Genomic DNA, 15669 nt, shown 5'->3' on the forward strand with positions numbered 1-15669 from the left:
AAAAAATCAAACAGAGGTTACCACTCGTGTTTTTTTAATCCCTTTTCAGCTTGTTACGAGGAAGGATTCACTAACAAATTCAATCTCTTTTTATGACCTATAAATTCCAAACCACTCAAATATTCTTTTTAATGTAAAATATCTTATATTAATACGGAGCGTGAACCTTTATCATAATCTCATATATTATTTATTTAGGAAAATATATATTAATGTATCAAAATGATCTAAAAATACTAAAAAAATTAATTTGAAGTAAAAAAATAAAAATAAAATTTTTTTAAATGATTTTAAAATAGAAAAACAAATAGAAAAATGTAAGTGAATCGTGGGTGTATAATGTCCCTTTAGGAGACAGGCATGTAAAGTTATCTGGGGAAAGGATATCTAGAACATGATCCAATGACGCACTAAATTCATCCATCCCATCTAATTTTCTCCAGGCTTATGAAATCATGTCCAACCTAAACACGCTGGGGCTGCACTTCAGTCACTCACCTTTTCACCTAATCCCAAAAACAGCTGACTTTGTTGACAAATTGCCATTTAAAAAAAAAAAAAAAGCATTTTAGGCAGCTAGCACGTGATCAGACTAGTAACATTTGTACTTTTCAAGTTCTTTTTGTATAGAAACGTATTAGAAAAAAATTATATATTTTTAGAATTTATTTTAAATATCAATATATTAAAATAATTTTAAAAAATAAACTTTTATAAAATATTGTTTGTATGGCCTTCCCGAACTGTGGCTAAAAACCATTATTTTAAAACTTAAATTGATTAGGCAACTTAATCCACAACTCGGATTATTCAAAGTCTAAATTTGAAAAATATAAAAATAGGATTAATACGATGTGAAGGAGCTAAAAATCTAAGTTGACCCATGATCTCCTAGTCCGAAGAAAATTTATTTAAAACTTGTTGATTTGTTTTTTTTTTATATTTTTTTAAACAATATCAATTTTAGCTTTTTATAAAATACAAAAATTATATTAACAAGGATTAAGGAGGTCATCCCGTCTATCTCGTAACCCAAGATTTACTCTAAATCAATTTATATTCGAGTATAAAAACTATGCCAATAACCACCGCTAAGCACCACATAGTAAAGATTCTATGAATCCAGCTTTGCAAAATTCAATTAAGACACCTCTGGCATTTCTAACTTGAATCCTGGGCAGATACAGCAGCGCTACTTGTCAAACCACCACGTTAATTAAACAAAGACCGACCTCAACCATAGTCAATCACCTTTTGTAAGTTGTAACTAGATTCCAAATGGAGTGTGTTTTTGGAGGCCAGCAAACCCTTTATTACAGTGACATCTCCCAAGTGGCAGCTGCTTTTCGTAGCTTAACAAATGTATGATCCAACCACCAAAGCCCAATATTTTAAGGCGTAAGAGTATTTTCAGATTTGTTTAGGTGTTAATAGTTGAATTTACGTTCTTTTCTAAATGATTTTAATAATATATTTTCGTATTTTAAATACTACTCTAAGAAAAAGAATATGTAGTTTTTTTTTTTTGGTTAGAAGCATATATACTTATAAGATTTAACCATCGAACAAACCCGTTGGAGTTATTAGATGAAACACAGTTGCAAGAGACCCATCATTCTGTCAGATGTTTGTTATAGAAAGGCTTATTTAAGCTACTGGTCTCTCACACACACACCCCCTGTCCGTGTTCCCTGTGCCTGGAGCCAGGTTGCAATTATTGTACCTGGGCTAGGCCGTACCAGGAACAACCAAACCATCCATAATTGCAAGTCATCAAAACCCAACCTTTTCTCTCTGGGATCTTTGATTACTGTCCAAACCAAGCTTCATTTATCATGGCTGTTGACCTACACAACAGAGATTCATTATTCTTGCCCTCCCAATATAATCATGCCGAGGAGAACACCATTCTCGCTGTGGACAGTAAACCCACTAACCAAAACGGGTCTACGTCCTTGGCTTCATCTGATTTTGGGTCTGCCCTGAGCTCACCAACTGAATCAGAACTTGGCTCAACTGAGTCGGAAAGTGACCAAGACGACGATTACATTGCTGAGCTGTCTCGTCAGATGGCTCATCACATGCTCGAAGATGATGATCATGAAAGACATGAAAAGGTATGTGTACTGTGTGTACAATACTCATTCATTATGGCGTGCATATATATATATATATATATATATATATATGCATGCACATGTCACACCCTCCTTAATCAGTCTCTGATCGGAGTCTATCGATTGTGGTTTTAGACATGGACTCTTGCTGGCTGGCCACAATCAACAGCATGGTCAGAGTTGGGCTCGAGCCAAGAAGAGGAGACCGTGGTGGTGAACAAGTTTGAGAAGTTCAAGATCAAGGAAGAGGAAGAGATTCGCAAGTATGCCAATAACGAGGGATGTCTAAGCACTTCGCTCAAAACCCATTCAGTCCCTTCTACTGTCAGGGAACCTGAAATTTCCCCTGCCGATCAGTTTCAGTCTAAGCAAGCTCTCATTGAGAATCAAATAAAGGTCATTCAAGTAACTCTTAATTACCAATACAAAATATAGTGCATAAGAAACTTTTAGGTGGTTCTTTGATACTAATTTATTTATTTATTTATTTTTGGATAAATCTTTTTTGCTAATTTTGGTGGTGTGTTTGTGTGTGTATTTTGCAGTTCTATAAGCTCAAAAAATCAGAGCAGATTATGAAGCAACAAGAGTCTCTAAATGGGGCAAAACGGTCCAATTGGCATAAACAAAACGACCCCAGACGACAAGTTAAGCAGTTTCAAAGCAAAGGGAGAGCTCGTGGTGGGCAGTTTACTAGTCATTACGGGCAAAAGGTGTCATGGGCTAATCTACAACAACAACATGGAACCGGATCAGAGATGAGAGCAGTTTTCCTTGGTGATTCGTGTCTAAGAAGCGGGTCTGGTGGTGGCACGGGGGTGTTCTTGCCTAGAGGTATCGGCAATACTTCCGGGTCACAAAAGAAACCAGGTAATTAATCAATGAGCAGTGGAATGTTTTTCTTTGTGATGTTTTTCCACCTTCTGGCTAAACTTTGGTCTTCTTTTTTTTTTGGGTTCAGTTCCGTAGTTGTTGGAGTAGTTGATCTTAGAGTAGTTGATCTCCCTCCTGTATTCCACAAATACGGCTTGGATTTTATGTTGTTTTGTTTGATTATGATATTATGGAATCTTAACTGATCTTCAACATTGTTGGTGGCCAAATTAAGTTTGATATTCTAATTGGAAACTTCCCCTGTCCACTTCTTTTGTCCTTTCATAAATTGCTTTCAGCTAACCACTTGTGAAAGAAATGGAGACCTAGCTGACAAGAACGATCAACTTGCTGTTAAACTTGACTAGCGTGTGTGTGAATGGAATATTGAAAAGTCAGGCTCTAATTAGCTTCAAATCTTATTTTATCGAACAGGTTGTTCAACTGTTCTTATACCAGCGAGAGTAGTTCAAGCGCTGAAACTACATTTTGACAAGATGGGGGTTGCATCAAGATCCAATGGTGCTATTCTCCCTATTCAGCACGGTACCTTGCTACCAAGAATTAATACTCCTTTTCTTTTGACAAACTAATCTTGCATTCATCTAGTGATAGCAGCTCTTTGTTGATCCGTGTGTGCTCTTCTGGTTTTAGATGCTTTGAGTGGTGATGTGAGATGTGGCCTGCAATTACCGCAAAAGAAGAGCCAGTCTCCAGCGATGCCGGCAATAAATAGTCATCAAGGAACCGGTTTGCCTCAGGAATGGCCGTACTGACTTCACACAGGCATAATGCCTTGATGCTTCCTCCTAATGCCCGACCGATTATGTTGCTCAACATGGCTGTTTTTGCCCAAGAAAGCCGAGTGAATAAAGAAGAAGAAAAACAAGGACATTGGTCAAATTATAGTCTTATACATCATAGGATGAATCTAAACTAATGCTTGTAAATCCTCAATAAAACTATTGTTTTTCTTCGAAGGGTCGTGGTCAGATTCAGATAGAGAAAAATAAAAATAAAATAAAAGTTCGTTAGGAAGAAACGATCCAGCCCTGTTCCTCCTCCTCCTCCTCCTCCTCCTGTCTGGCTAAGGTCTGGTATATGCAATTGTGTGATCTGTTATGTAGTTCCCGTAATGATTCAGCTGTGTAGAGGCCTAGAACTTCAATGTTTATTTATTTTGTTAATGGAAGCCTCAGTCTCTGGTATTCGAATAGTTGTTGGAGAAGAGATTGAATCTCTTGAGATTCTTGAAAAAACATAAGGGAGCAATAATATTATTATTAGTTAAGCTATAACTCATTATCTATATTATTAATTAACAAAATAATCTTAAAGGGATGTTTTATTGTCGGATTTTTTTTTTAATTCTATCTTTTTATGTTATGTTTTAAGTGATACAACATCACACGTCTATGATGAAGGCCTTTAATACTTATTATCAGGCACTTTTAGAATTGTACAAGGATCTTATTGGCAGATTTTGTTGGAAGAATTTGACGTGCAATTGAAAAATCATTAGTTTTCTAATTTAATGTCAAATGTTATATTATATTTAATGTCAACTAAGATTATTATAAAAATCAAACCAGCAGTTGAATTTTATAAGCTATGATTTGGAATTAGGCTGTGGATTCCTGAAACTCGAACGAGAGTATCAAAAATTCATACTTGATTGAGTGTGGATAATAATTTTGGATTCAAATTCAAATATAGATAATATAAAACATAATTCATAAATATTTATTATCATCTTTAAACTGAAAACTTGGACATTTATATCGTCGGTGGAGTTTGGTGGAGTTTTGAATAGAGGGCATAAGGTTCTAGAGAGTATTGAATCGATATTATGATCTTAAAACAAATTGCGGTCAACAAAACATGCAAAAGTAGATATGCTCAATATTGTTTTTTATTAATATAGATATCCAGATTATTTTGTACATCTCTTTTTAATTTTATTATTAATTTTAAAATTAATAATTATATAAATATTTAAAAATAACTCGAATCAGTAATTTTTAAAAAGTAAATTTCAAATTAATAACCTCTAACGAGAGCTTGATCAGTATTCTAAAAAGCAAATCTCAAATTAATAACTTAACTTTTAAGGATTAAATTTATAGCTTCACCAGTAAGTTGAGTTTCCTCAATACTATTTCTATCAAACAAGATTAGTCTAAATTTATATATATATTAAAAATAATTTTTTAAAAATAAAAAATATTCTAATATGTTTCCAAATAAAATATATATTAAAAAACAATAACTGTTATCCTCCTATCACCCTCAAACATCAATCCAGTTTTGTAGTAAAGCTTGTTGCTATGCAAAAGATACTTGTTAAGAATGTTCATAGTCTCAGATCTCCGAGATAAATATGAGGACTAGCTACAAGTTGTTTGAAATTTTCTGTAAGCTTGATGTGGGATCATGAATTAAGGCCCCATAGGAAACGTCTTCTTATGGCTACTTTTGAAATATGACAGGGATAGCACATGCTGATAAGATCATGCGGTCATACGCCACTAATTTTGGTTGGGACCATTAACTTGGTGATTGTGAATTTGAATCGCCCCAGATGGCAAAGAAATTAATACGATAATTAACATGATCTACCAATCTAAAGTCTAAACTGGCAACCCAATTTTTTTTAAGGAAGAAAGGAAAGGGAAAACACAGAATTCTATTTTTTTTCCGATCAATTACTTGTTGGAGTAAGATCGGAGGTCTTGTGATACGGCGGCATCTCTGTATCCTTGAAAACTCTGCTCCCGAAGATAAAAAAACCTACAAGATGTCCTGCCACGGCTACAATAAACACACCGCCGTTAAAGGACATGACAGCAAGCATTACCATATAGGCAAGACCAACCCTGACAGCATGCATCAATGCCTGTATAAGACCAGCTGCGACATTGTTAGACCCTGGCTTGACTAATCGGCAATGAGAGAGCCACTCGACCAGGACCGCGAGCACAAAAATGAACACCAAGGCCAGCACATACATGCCTGTACTTGTGCCAGGCCAGCCGGAGAAAAGGATCAATGCATCCTTGCCCCAGAAGAATGTCATGTGCATCATCATCTTGTGGTGCATCCCGTCGGTGCCGCTCATGGGTGTTGATGGCGGTGGTGACATGCCAGGCAGATGATGGTCAGGGTCCATTAATTTTCTTTAAGAAAGAAAAACTGACAGGAGGGCGTTGGGAAATGGAGTTTTCTCTTGGGTTAATTTGGCGATTGTGGATCACAGGCTGGATATTAGCGATAAGAGATATTTACAGTACAAGATAAATTTGTACTATGCACTAGACTAGTGAGATTTTTATAGGATTACAAAATACAAAAAAAAAATTGTTTTCTAAATATGGATCTTGCGCGAAATAAGAGTTTAGGAAGCCCGTTCATTTTTTGTGGCAAAATGTGCTGTTAACATAAACTAAATTCAGGAGGGGATTCCCCTCATCGCAAGCCGCAACTATTACTGTTTATTCAAAGAATACTTTACCTTTTTAAAAAAAAAATTAATTTTTTAATATTGAATTGGTTAGAGATTTAAATTTATTATTTATTTTAATTTATTTTTTATAAAATTATTTTAATTTCATAACTCGGGTCGCATGTTTTGTAGGTTAACTCGGTTGACTAGTATTTTTATATATATTTTTAATTTGACCCATTAACATTTGAGTTGATTAGAAATTAGTCAAAGTTTTGGTGGGTTGACTCGGGTCTTTTTTTTAATTGATTTTTTCTTTCAATTTCATCATTCAACATTTGATTGATTGAGATTTGAGTTTCATAATTTATTTTGATTTATTTTTTATTAGGTTATTCTAGTTTCATGATCCAGGTTTGGTAGGTTAACTTAGGTTAACTCATGAATTTTTTTCTTCTCTTATTTTTATTGATTTTTTCAATTTTATTCTTCAATAATAAATTGATTAAGAATTAGACTTCAATATTTTTTTTTTATTTGCTCACGATCTTATAATTTGGATCATGATTTTACATGTAACCTGGGTTGATCCAGATTAATCTAATATATTATTATCTCAATATTTTTTTAAAAAGATATCATCTTAAATTTGTTCTAGTCAAATTATTTTTTTTTATTGTCCAGATTTCCTTTGAACTTACTAAATTAATCACATCATATTAAATTAATCTCATTTATTTTTTTTAAAAAAAACATGTTAGTAATAATTAAATATTTTTAAAAAATCCGATGAAAATCGCATCATATCGCAGTTTATTATGTGTTTGGGAGTATGTTAACAATTGCTTTTCAAAGTGCTTTTTATTCTAAAACACATTAAAAAAATATTTTTTTATTTTTTAAAAATTATTTTTAATATCATCACATCAAAATAATAAAAAAAAACATTAAAAAAAATACTAATTAAAAATAAAAAAATAAATATTTTTTTAAACATCTCTGAAAAGTAATGTCAAAACATTACCTTAATAATTGAGTGATGTGCTATTTTATCGCATATTTAAGAGCTGGCCGTCATTGCCACGGTTGAGTAGGTGCTCTGCAGCCCCTTTTGTATTGTTATACTATATTTTTTATTATGCTCACGATGCGTCCCCTTTACGGATATAAATTGTGTTTGATAAATTATTATTATTATTATTATTATTATATCTTTACGTTGACAAATAATGAATTAAATAATAAATTGTTTTGTTCTTAGTTAATAACAGGGATTAGTTGCTTTAATTCAAAAACAAAATAACTTTTTTTATATTATTCTGCTAAATAATTCTCTTTTATATCATCTTGTGTTTTGCTTCAAATCTTAACCAAATATTATTCTTAGAATAAAAATAGACACAGCAAGTGTGCAATTTAAAGGCATAATTAACACCAAACAGGGCCCAAATACTGTAAAAAAAGAAGAAGAAGAGTGCATCCATATTTTCCAACCCATGGAAAGGCACTCCTGCTTCCTTCTTCTTCTTCTTCTTTCTATTTTTTAATTTCAGGAGTCCAAACTGATGTGTCTTTCTTGATTCTTCAGTCAAAATCCCAGTTGACGAGCTCGTTTTGATCACAAGTGAATAGAAGAAATATATTTATTAAATTGGGTTTTGTCTCTCCCGAAATAGCAACAAAAATTGATCTGACAGCACGCCCTTTCTACTCTAGTGGTTCAATATTGTCCCCACCGCTCAACGCCAAGGCAGAGGGCAAAAACCTGTTGAAATATATATATATATATATATATATCCCTCTTTTTATTGTGGCAGAAATAGAAAGAGGGAAGGAAGAGCTAGGAAGCTGTACTATGGCTGGCATAATCAGATTGCGATTCTTTAGCCATATACAGATATATACAGATATCCAGAGTGTATTTGAAAATGTTAGTGAGATTATTTTTTAAAATATTTTTTATTTAAAAATATATTAAAAAATTATATATATATATAGATATATATATATATATATATATATCCCTCTTTTTATTGTGGCAGAAATAGAAAGAGGGAAGGAAGAGCTAGGAAGCTGTACTATGGTTGGCATAATCAGATTGCGATTCTTTAGCCATATACAGATATATACAGATATCCAGAGTGTATTTGAAAATGTTAGTGAGATTATTTTTTAAAATATTTTTTATTTAAAAATATATTAAAAAAATAATTTTTTTTAAAAAAATTATTTTTGATATTAATATATCAAAATAATCTAAAAATATCAAAAATATATTTAAATCTTAATGGTTTTAGTTTATTTAATTATTTGTTAGATAATTAAGGGTTCACAACCCTTCCCGTAAAAAAAAAAAAAATAAATCTGAAATCAGCGAAGCAGAATTACAGCGTCCCTTGAAGGGCTCACGAATAGTTGATCAATGGCAGGCACAATAACTAGGCAATTGCGCCTTCGAGGCAACTGCTCGTTGCTTCTCCAAGGAATTCTCATCCTCAAATTTAATGCTTTGACTCACTTGCCATTAATTTCCATCACCAAGACCTTATCGACCCATGCAAATGTGTGGACCATAAAGTTCATAGTTCACGGGGAAAAATCAACTGATTTTTTTTAATATTTTATTGTGCTTTCTTGCTTTAGTTTTCTCCCTGATCGATTCGGCTAAAGATTCATCTACTGGTAGTAAGAACAGCTAGTTCATAACAAATATATAAAATGGAAATTTATTTTTGCACAAATAACAATCCACACACCGAATACTCATAACAGAAATTATTCTTCAAGTTTCAAGAGGGTAAAAAGGGAAACAAAAACGCGTAATTAGGGAGAACTAGTGGATCGCCAAGCCTAAGAACCTGCAGATACCTGATGAGCATAATTCAACAACTCGATGGAGGAAGATCAGAGGTTTTAGCAGGATTTTGGGTTCTCTTAAAAACCCTACTGCCAAAAAACAGGAACCCCAGAGTATGCCCAGCCACAGCAGCCAGGAACACGCCGCCATTGAAAGACATGATAGCCAACATGACCATATAGGCTAAACCAACCCGCAAAGCGTGCAGTAGAGTCTGGACCAGACCAGCCGCCACATGGTTCGAGCCAGGCTTCATCAATTGGCAATGGGATAGCCACTCGACAAGAATGGAAAGCACAAAAACAAACAGCAAAGCCACAAAATACATGTGTGGTCTCTTATCAGAGCTTCCAGGCCAGCCAGAGAAGAGAATTTCAGCACTCTTCCCCCAAAAGAAGGTCATGTGCATCATCATCATCTCGTGGCGTTGCATCGTTCCTCCCATGTTCATGGGCGACGGTGGAGCCATGCCCCCCATGCCCGGCATATCATGACCATGTTCCATGATCTCTCTCTCTCTCTCTGAAACCCAAAATATTTCCTTCTGTTGAGGGATGATCGATGAAAATGGAAAGATTTTATAGTGTGCCGGGAGTAATCGTTACTCCACGAATCTATTTAACAAAGAAAACAGATATTAAGATATTAAAAAAATAAGCCTGACCAATAAGAAATTATAAATATGGTTTAAAAAGTACTTTTAAAAAATCCTTTCACGGAAGATTATTCTACAATTTCTTTTATGAGTGTAAGAAGGGTAAGCGGTCAAGAGAATCTACTTCTATTTAGGCCCTCTTTACTATTTCATTTTAAAAACACTTTTAAAGAATTTTAAATTTTTTTTATTTTTTACTTTACTTTAAATTAATATTTTTTTAATATTTTTAAATTACTTTAATAAGCTAATTTTAAAATTAATTTTTTTTAAAATATTATTTTAATCTATTTTTAAATAAAAATATTTTGTAAAATAACCATAACTACGCTAAAATAAAGAAAGCTGGGACTATTTAATGAAAGAGTAAATTATTTTACTTAGCCCCTTTACTCTTACACAATTATAAATTAACACTTTCATGTTTTTTGAAAAACTATAATGTAGTTACTCAATGCTGCTTGATTTTTGAGAATTGTGTTATTAAACTATTTATGAGAATTTTTTAGGTGTTTATACTGTAAATAATTAATGATATTTTATTAGTTTTTTATATAAAGTGCTTTAAAGAAATAAATAAAAAGAATAAATTTTAGATGGAGATATTTTTAGTGGTTCGTGGATTTTATTTTATGATTTCTTACTTAAAATTGAGTTTTGAGGAATAATTAAAAAGATGTAACTAATTATTTCCTGTGCACTATAAAAATCTTATGATTTCTTAGGGATTTTTTTATGAATTAAGAATTATACCCTTTAACAATTTAAATTATTATAAAAAAACCAGAATATTTTTACTTGATAAGTTAAAGAGGTTATTATATTGTGATAATAATTACTTTTTAAAATATTTTTTTAAAATATATTAAAAAAAAATTATTTTAAAAAAATTATTTAATATCATCTCATCAAAATAATTAAAAATACTATAAAAATAAAAATAATTTTTTTAAAAAATAAATTTTATAAAAACCAAGATTAGAACTCAGAGACAAACAAACTCCGAGGTCGTCAAACATGAAAAAATTATAACAGTGCTAAACATCAAGGATTGAAAAATAACTCAGTATTAATGAAATAAAGGGCGGCAAAATTCGTGGTAGTACACATAATTGGGTGATGGAGCTTGTAGTAATTAGACTACATTTATTACATGGTATTACATCGTACGCTTGTTTTGTTCGATTTGATGTCAAAACCATTTTATAAAACCCAGCTTGGTCATAACCTTGCCTGGGTTATAGGTTTTGAGTGCATATCTAGATTTTCGACCTTCATTAATTTGAAATAACATTGTTTTTGAAAAGAATTAAAATAATATTTTTTTTATTTTTATAAAATTAAATAAGTTTTCACTTGAGTTTTAAATAAATTGACTAATTTGTGGGCTGATTCACTAAATTAACTGAATTCAACTCGATTAATTTTTATCTAATTTAATATAAAATCTATCATATGTTAAATTATAGATCTTTCAGGTCACTGAGTTAATATACTGAGTCAAGTTGGATTTACCAAAATAGTTTATCACGGGGCTAAACCTCATGCTTGGCATATCATGATCATGTCCATGCTCTCTTGATTTGTTAAACCCAAAATATTTCCTCCTGTTTTGTGATGATGATGAGAATGGAAAGATTTTATATTATATATCTTGTTTATTTTTGTGTTTCAAAAGTATTTTTTAAAAAGATTAAATTTATTTTATTTTTTTATTAACTTCAAATTAATATGTTTTTATTGTTTTTAAATCATTTTAATGTGCTGATGTCAAAAATAATTTTTAAAAAATAAAAAAAATTATTGACATACATTTTAGTTTCGTTGTTTTTGTTACGTTATATATATGGATTCAAGCTGTTAGTGATATTTTCGTGAGTAATTTTTAAAAAAACATATGTGAATTCAAAATATATTAAATTGATGTGATGGAAACTCGATTTGAATAAAAAAAATGTGTAAGATGATGTTGTTCAAACTTTTTTTTTTAAAAAAAAATCATTCTGAGTGATGTTTTTGAACGTAAAAAAATATGCAATCTATAAGGAACTATTTAATTGTGTAATTAATATTGCTTTAACGAGTCAATTTTAAAATTTCATAATCCGATCTCTTGTCTAGCTTGAGATTCAAATAAAAATATGTAAGTCAATTTAAAAAAAAAGTTAAGGGTGATTTTTTTTTAATATCGAGACAACAACATATTTGATTGTTCTTGATCAACCCAGGTTAGCCATTGAATTCGCTACTCGGGTCTTGGATATAACCATAATGTGCAAACTTGGGCCAACGGTCTCTTTCTTTTCCATTACCTTTTTCTTTCCTTGATTAGTCCTGGGTGAGATGCTATCCGAGACTAAATCGAATAGTTATTGGAGAGTTAGGTGCTAAATTAAAAGAATGAGCCTAAGATCAAGGTAGATGAATTTTATGATTCAATTGAAGAGATATTATAGAATTAATGACTAAAATGAATAAAAAAAGCAAAAAAGTGTCTATTGAATGTAATGCACGTGCCAATATGTTGGAGAAGCCACCATACTAGAAAGGAAGGTACAACTTCCTATGAGCTCCAAAAGCATCATTTCGTGGTGTTGCTGTAACTATATCAGTTAGGGGTTCGTCCTAAGATGACATATGGTGTTTATGAAGATTCGATGTGAATTTGATAATCATTTCTTTTTTTTAAAAGGAAGAAAAAGAACAATGAAAACTATAAAATACTAATAAATACTCTGACATAATAAGTCCGTCGATATATTTCACAGAGCATTGGAACTATTCATTTCTCTTTGACTATGTTCATCGTGTTAAATACATAGTGTATCACAAACAAATTAAGTTTGTCAGTATATTTCAGAGAGTTTTGAAATTGTTCACTTCTCAACTGCATGGTTCATATTGTCAATTACATACAGAATTACCAATGGATTAAGTTTGTTGGTATTTTTTTCCTGAGAACTCCAGAACTGTTTACATCTTAATTATACTGTTAATTATTGTTCTCTATAGATACAACCTCCAACGGAATAAAAAGTCATTGATGATATTTAAAGGGTTTTTGAAAATTTTTAATTAAATTAAAAATTTAAATTAAATATTAAGTCAAAATCTCTGATGGGATGAAAAGTTATTAGTGATATTTGAGGAGTTTCTAAAATTTTTTAATTAAATTAAAAATTTTAATTAAATATTACAAATTGAATATAAGTGTAAATACATTAACATATAATTGAACCTCCATGATTCGGTCCCCTCACATGCAAAGACAACTGGGACATAGACCTCTAGGAGTCCCATGGAAGTCCAACAACAGTACAGATACAGACTTTTAAGCATAGTTATTAGACCCGGTCCGGGGGTTGACCCGACCAAGGGGTCGGGTCCCGGGTTTCAGGGGTCAACCCGGGTCAACCCAGATTAACCCGAAAAAATTAAAAAAAATAAAGTTTTAATATTTCATATGAAAAAATCCATGTAAATATAGATTATACATATTATGAAGTTTAAAAGAATAATTTAAAAAGTTTTTTATCCCACATTAAAAAGATATTATGTTAAACTTTTAAGTTAAAGTATTTAAACTAAAAAAGTTTTTTATCCCATATTGAAAAAACATAACTTTTTCCTTGGAAACATAGAGTATATATACTAATGGGTTTTAAATCCCATATTGAAAAAACGTAACTTTTTTCATGAGAACATGGAGTATATATATGAAAGGGCTTCAAATCCCACATTGAAAAGATATCATTTTATCCTTTTAAGTTGAAGTATTTAAACCAAAAGGTTTTTTATCCCACATTGAAAAAACATGGTTTTTTTCATGGGAACATAGTGTATATATATGAAAGGGCTTCAAACTCCACATTGAAAAGATATTATGTTATCCTTTTAAGTTGAAGTATTTAAACCAAAAGGTTTTTTATCTCACATTGAAGAGACATGGTTTTTTTTATGGGAACATAGTGTATATATACGAAAGGGGTTCAAATCCTACATTGAAAAAATACTATGTTATCCTTTTAAGTTGAAGTATTTAAACCAAAAGGTTTTTTATCCCACATTGAAAAAACATGACTTTTTTCTTGGAAACATAGAGTATATATACTAATGTGTTTCAAATCCCACATTTGAAAAAACAAAAAAAAACCGGGTTTCGTTCGGGTTCGCCCGGGTCGCCCGGGTTTGGCCGGGCTGTTGCCACAGCCGGTCTTTTGTTAAACCTGGACCGGTCCAGCCACCGGGTCGACCCGCCGGGCCGGGCCGGGTTTAATAACTATGCTTTTAAGATCAACCGTGTTAGAGATTTTTCTTTCCAAGGCCTAGCTGAAAGTGAGCAACGTCCTTTCTTCAGTTCTTGTGGATGGTTAATGAGGCCTGGTTTGGTTCGAGGTTCAGATTTGACTAAGCTATTGCCGAAGAATTCTGTAGATAGAGCTGGAAATAGAGTCTGCGTTGTGAATGGGCTCTCCAGAAGGAAGTATCAGGCCATGTTGCAGTGCGCGAGGATTTTGGGCCGACTGTGGATGGAATTCAACACTGGAGCGTGTGTGTGAAGGAATTCTAATGCCAAGCAGGCCATTTTTTGGAGACCAGCGTTTGAATATTAAGTATGTTTGTCGTCTATGGAAGGTAGACCTTGAATTAGACAACGAATTTGAGAGGAAAAATACACGAAGCTGTAAGAAAATTAATGGGGGATAAAGACGGGGAGAAGGTGAGACAAAGAGCAGTAAAATTTAAGGAGAAGGCGAAGCTTTGTTTGGTGGAGGACGGCTCTTCCTTCTACTCATCAACAATTTAATGGAACATATCTTATCATGCTGACAACTAGAAGATGGCATCACTCTTCGCAGATGCCAAAAGCTATTCCATTGGCAATAATAAGACTTTCCATATTCAGATGGTGTTCCAGCAAAGCTTAGGGTAATGTCTCCCTTTCGAGTTTTGGACACTTTGCTCTGTGATTGTGTAATTTCTGGCGGTCCACCTCACAGAGACTCTGTGTGTTGAAATGGAGTATTTAATTTGCCGTAATAATATAATTATGGGTTTAGTGGGCGTTTATGCTTTGGTTAATTATGGGAGCTATAGTTGCCGGCCCCGTCAAAAACAGAAGTTATTTGCCCGTCAGGCGAACCACATTTTGCAGGCAGAATGCTCACGGGCTGGCCCCTAGTTTTACTCGCAAACAATTTTCAACTCAATGTCAGAGTGAGTCAGATTCCACCATCTTGATGCGGTGCCCCCACCCTATCGAGCAAGTGTACACTCTGTCAAAACTTCTGCTTATGTTTTTCAGCCTGTTTTTCAACTAAAAAACAATGCAGCAGGTCACAGCGTGCGTGATGATGTTTTTAAAGTATATTTTATTATAATATATATTAAAATAATATATATATATATATATATTATTTTAAGATTTATTTTTAATATTATTATATTAAAATTATTTAAAAATATAAAAAAATTAATTTTTAATAAACAATATTTTAATTGTAATACGAAATATATATCTATTAAAAAAATGGGTTCTTACTTAGCATAGTATTTCTCATGAACATTAAAATATCACTCACAAGGAATCTCAATGTGGCATTTGTATCATCATGAGAAAGAATTGAAAGAAATAATTAGTATAACTAAACTTTATTAAGTGAATATTGAACTTCAGATATGAAATAGATTATATGATCGTGTTATGACGTGGGGGACAATTTCT

At 32.2% G+C, this 15669-nt stretch overlaps 3 protein-coding genes across 3 annotated transcripts; 1 reads left to right on the forward strand and 2 right to left on the reverse strand.

Annotated features, from left to right (window-relative positions):
- The first annotated feature begins 1562 nt into the window (after window positions 1-1562).
- LOC133679323 (uncharacterized) lies at window positions 1563-4206 on the forward strand. Its single transcript, XM_062101874.1, has 5 exons — window positions 1563-2117; window positions 2253-2513; window positions 2663-2987; window positions 3426-3536; window positions 3645-4206. The coding sequence occupies exons 1-5, from the start codon at window positions 1836-1838 to the stop codon at window positions 3764-3766; spliced, it is 1101 nt and encodes a 366-aa protein (XP_061957858.1). The 5' UTR covers window positions 1563-1835; the 3' UTR covers window positions 3767-4206.
- A 1408-nt stretch (window positions 4207-5614) lies between these two features.
- Window positions 5615-6294, reverse strand: LOC133679896 (copper transporter 6-like). Its single transcript, XM_062102623.1, has one exon. It carries the CDS (start codon window positions 6157-6159, stop codon window positions 5692-5694), a length of 468 nt encoding a protein of 155 aa, XP_061958607.1. The 5' UTR covers window positions 6160-6294; the 3' UTR covers window positions 5615-5691.
- Window positions 6295-9144: 2850 nt separating this feature from the next.
- LOC133679523 (copper transporter 1-like) lies at window positions 9145-9908 on the reverse strand. Its single transcript, XM_062102140.1, has one exon. The coding sequence runs from the start codon at window positions 9792-9794 to the stop codon at window positions 9315-9317; it is 480 nt and encodes a 159-aa protein (XP_061958124.1). The 5' UTR covers window positions 9795-9908; the 3' UTR covers window positions 9145-9314.
- Between the last annotated feature and the right edge of the window lie 5761 nt (window positions 9909-15669).

This window comes from Populus nigra, chromosome 19 (genome assembly GCF_951802175.1).
Source record: "Populus nigra chromosome 19, ddPopNigr1.1, whole genome shotgun sequence".
Classification (NCBI taxonomy): Eukaryota; Viridiplantae; Streptophyta; class Magnoliopsida; order Malpighiales; family Salicaceae; genus Populus; species Populus nigra.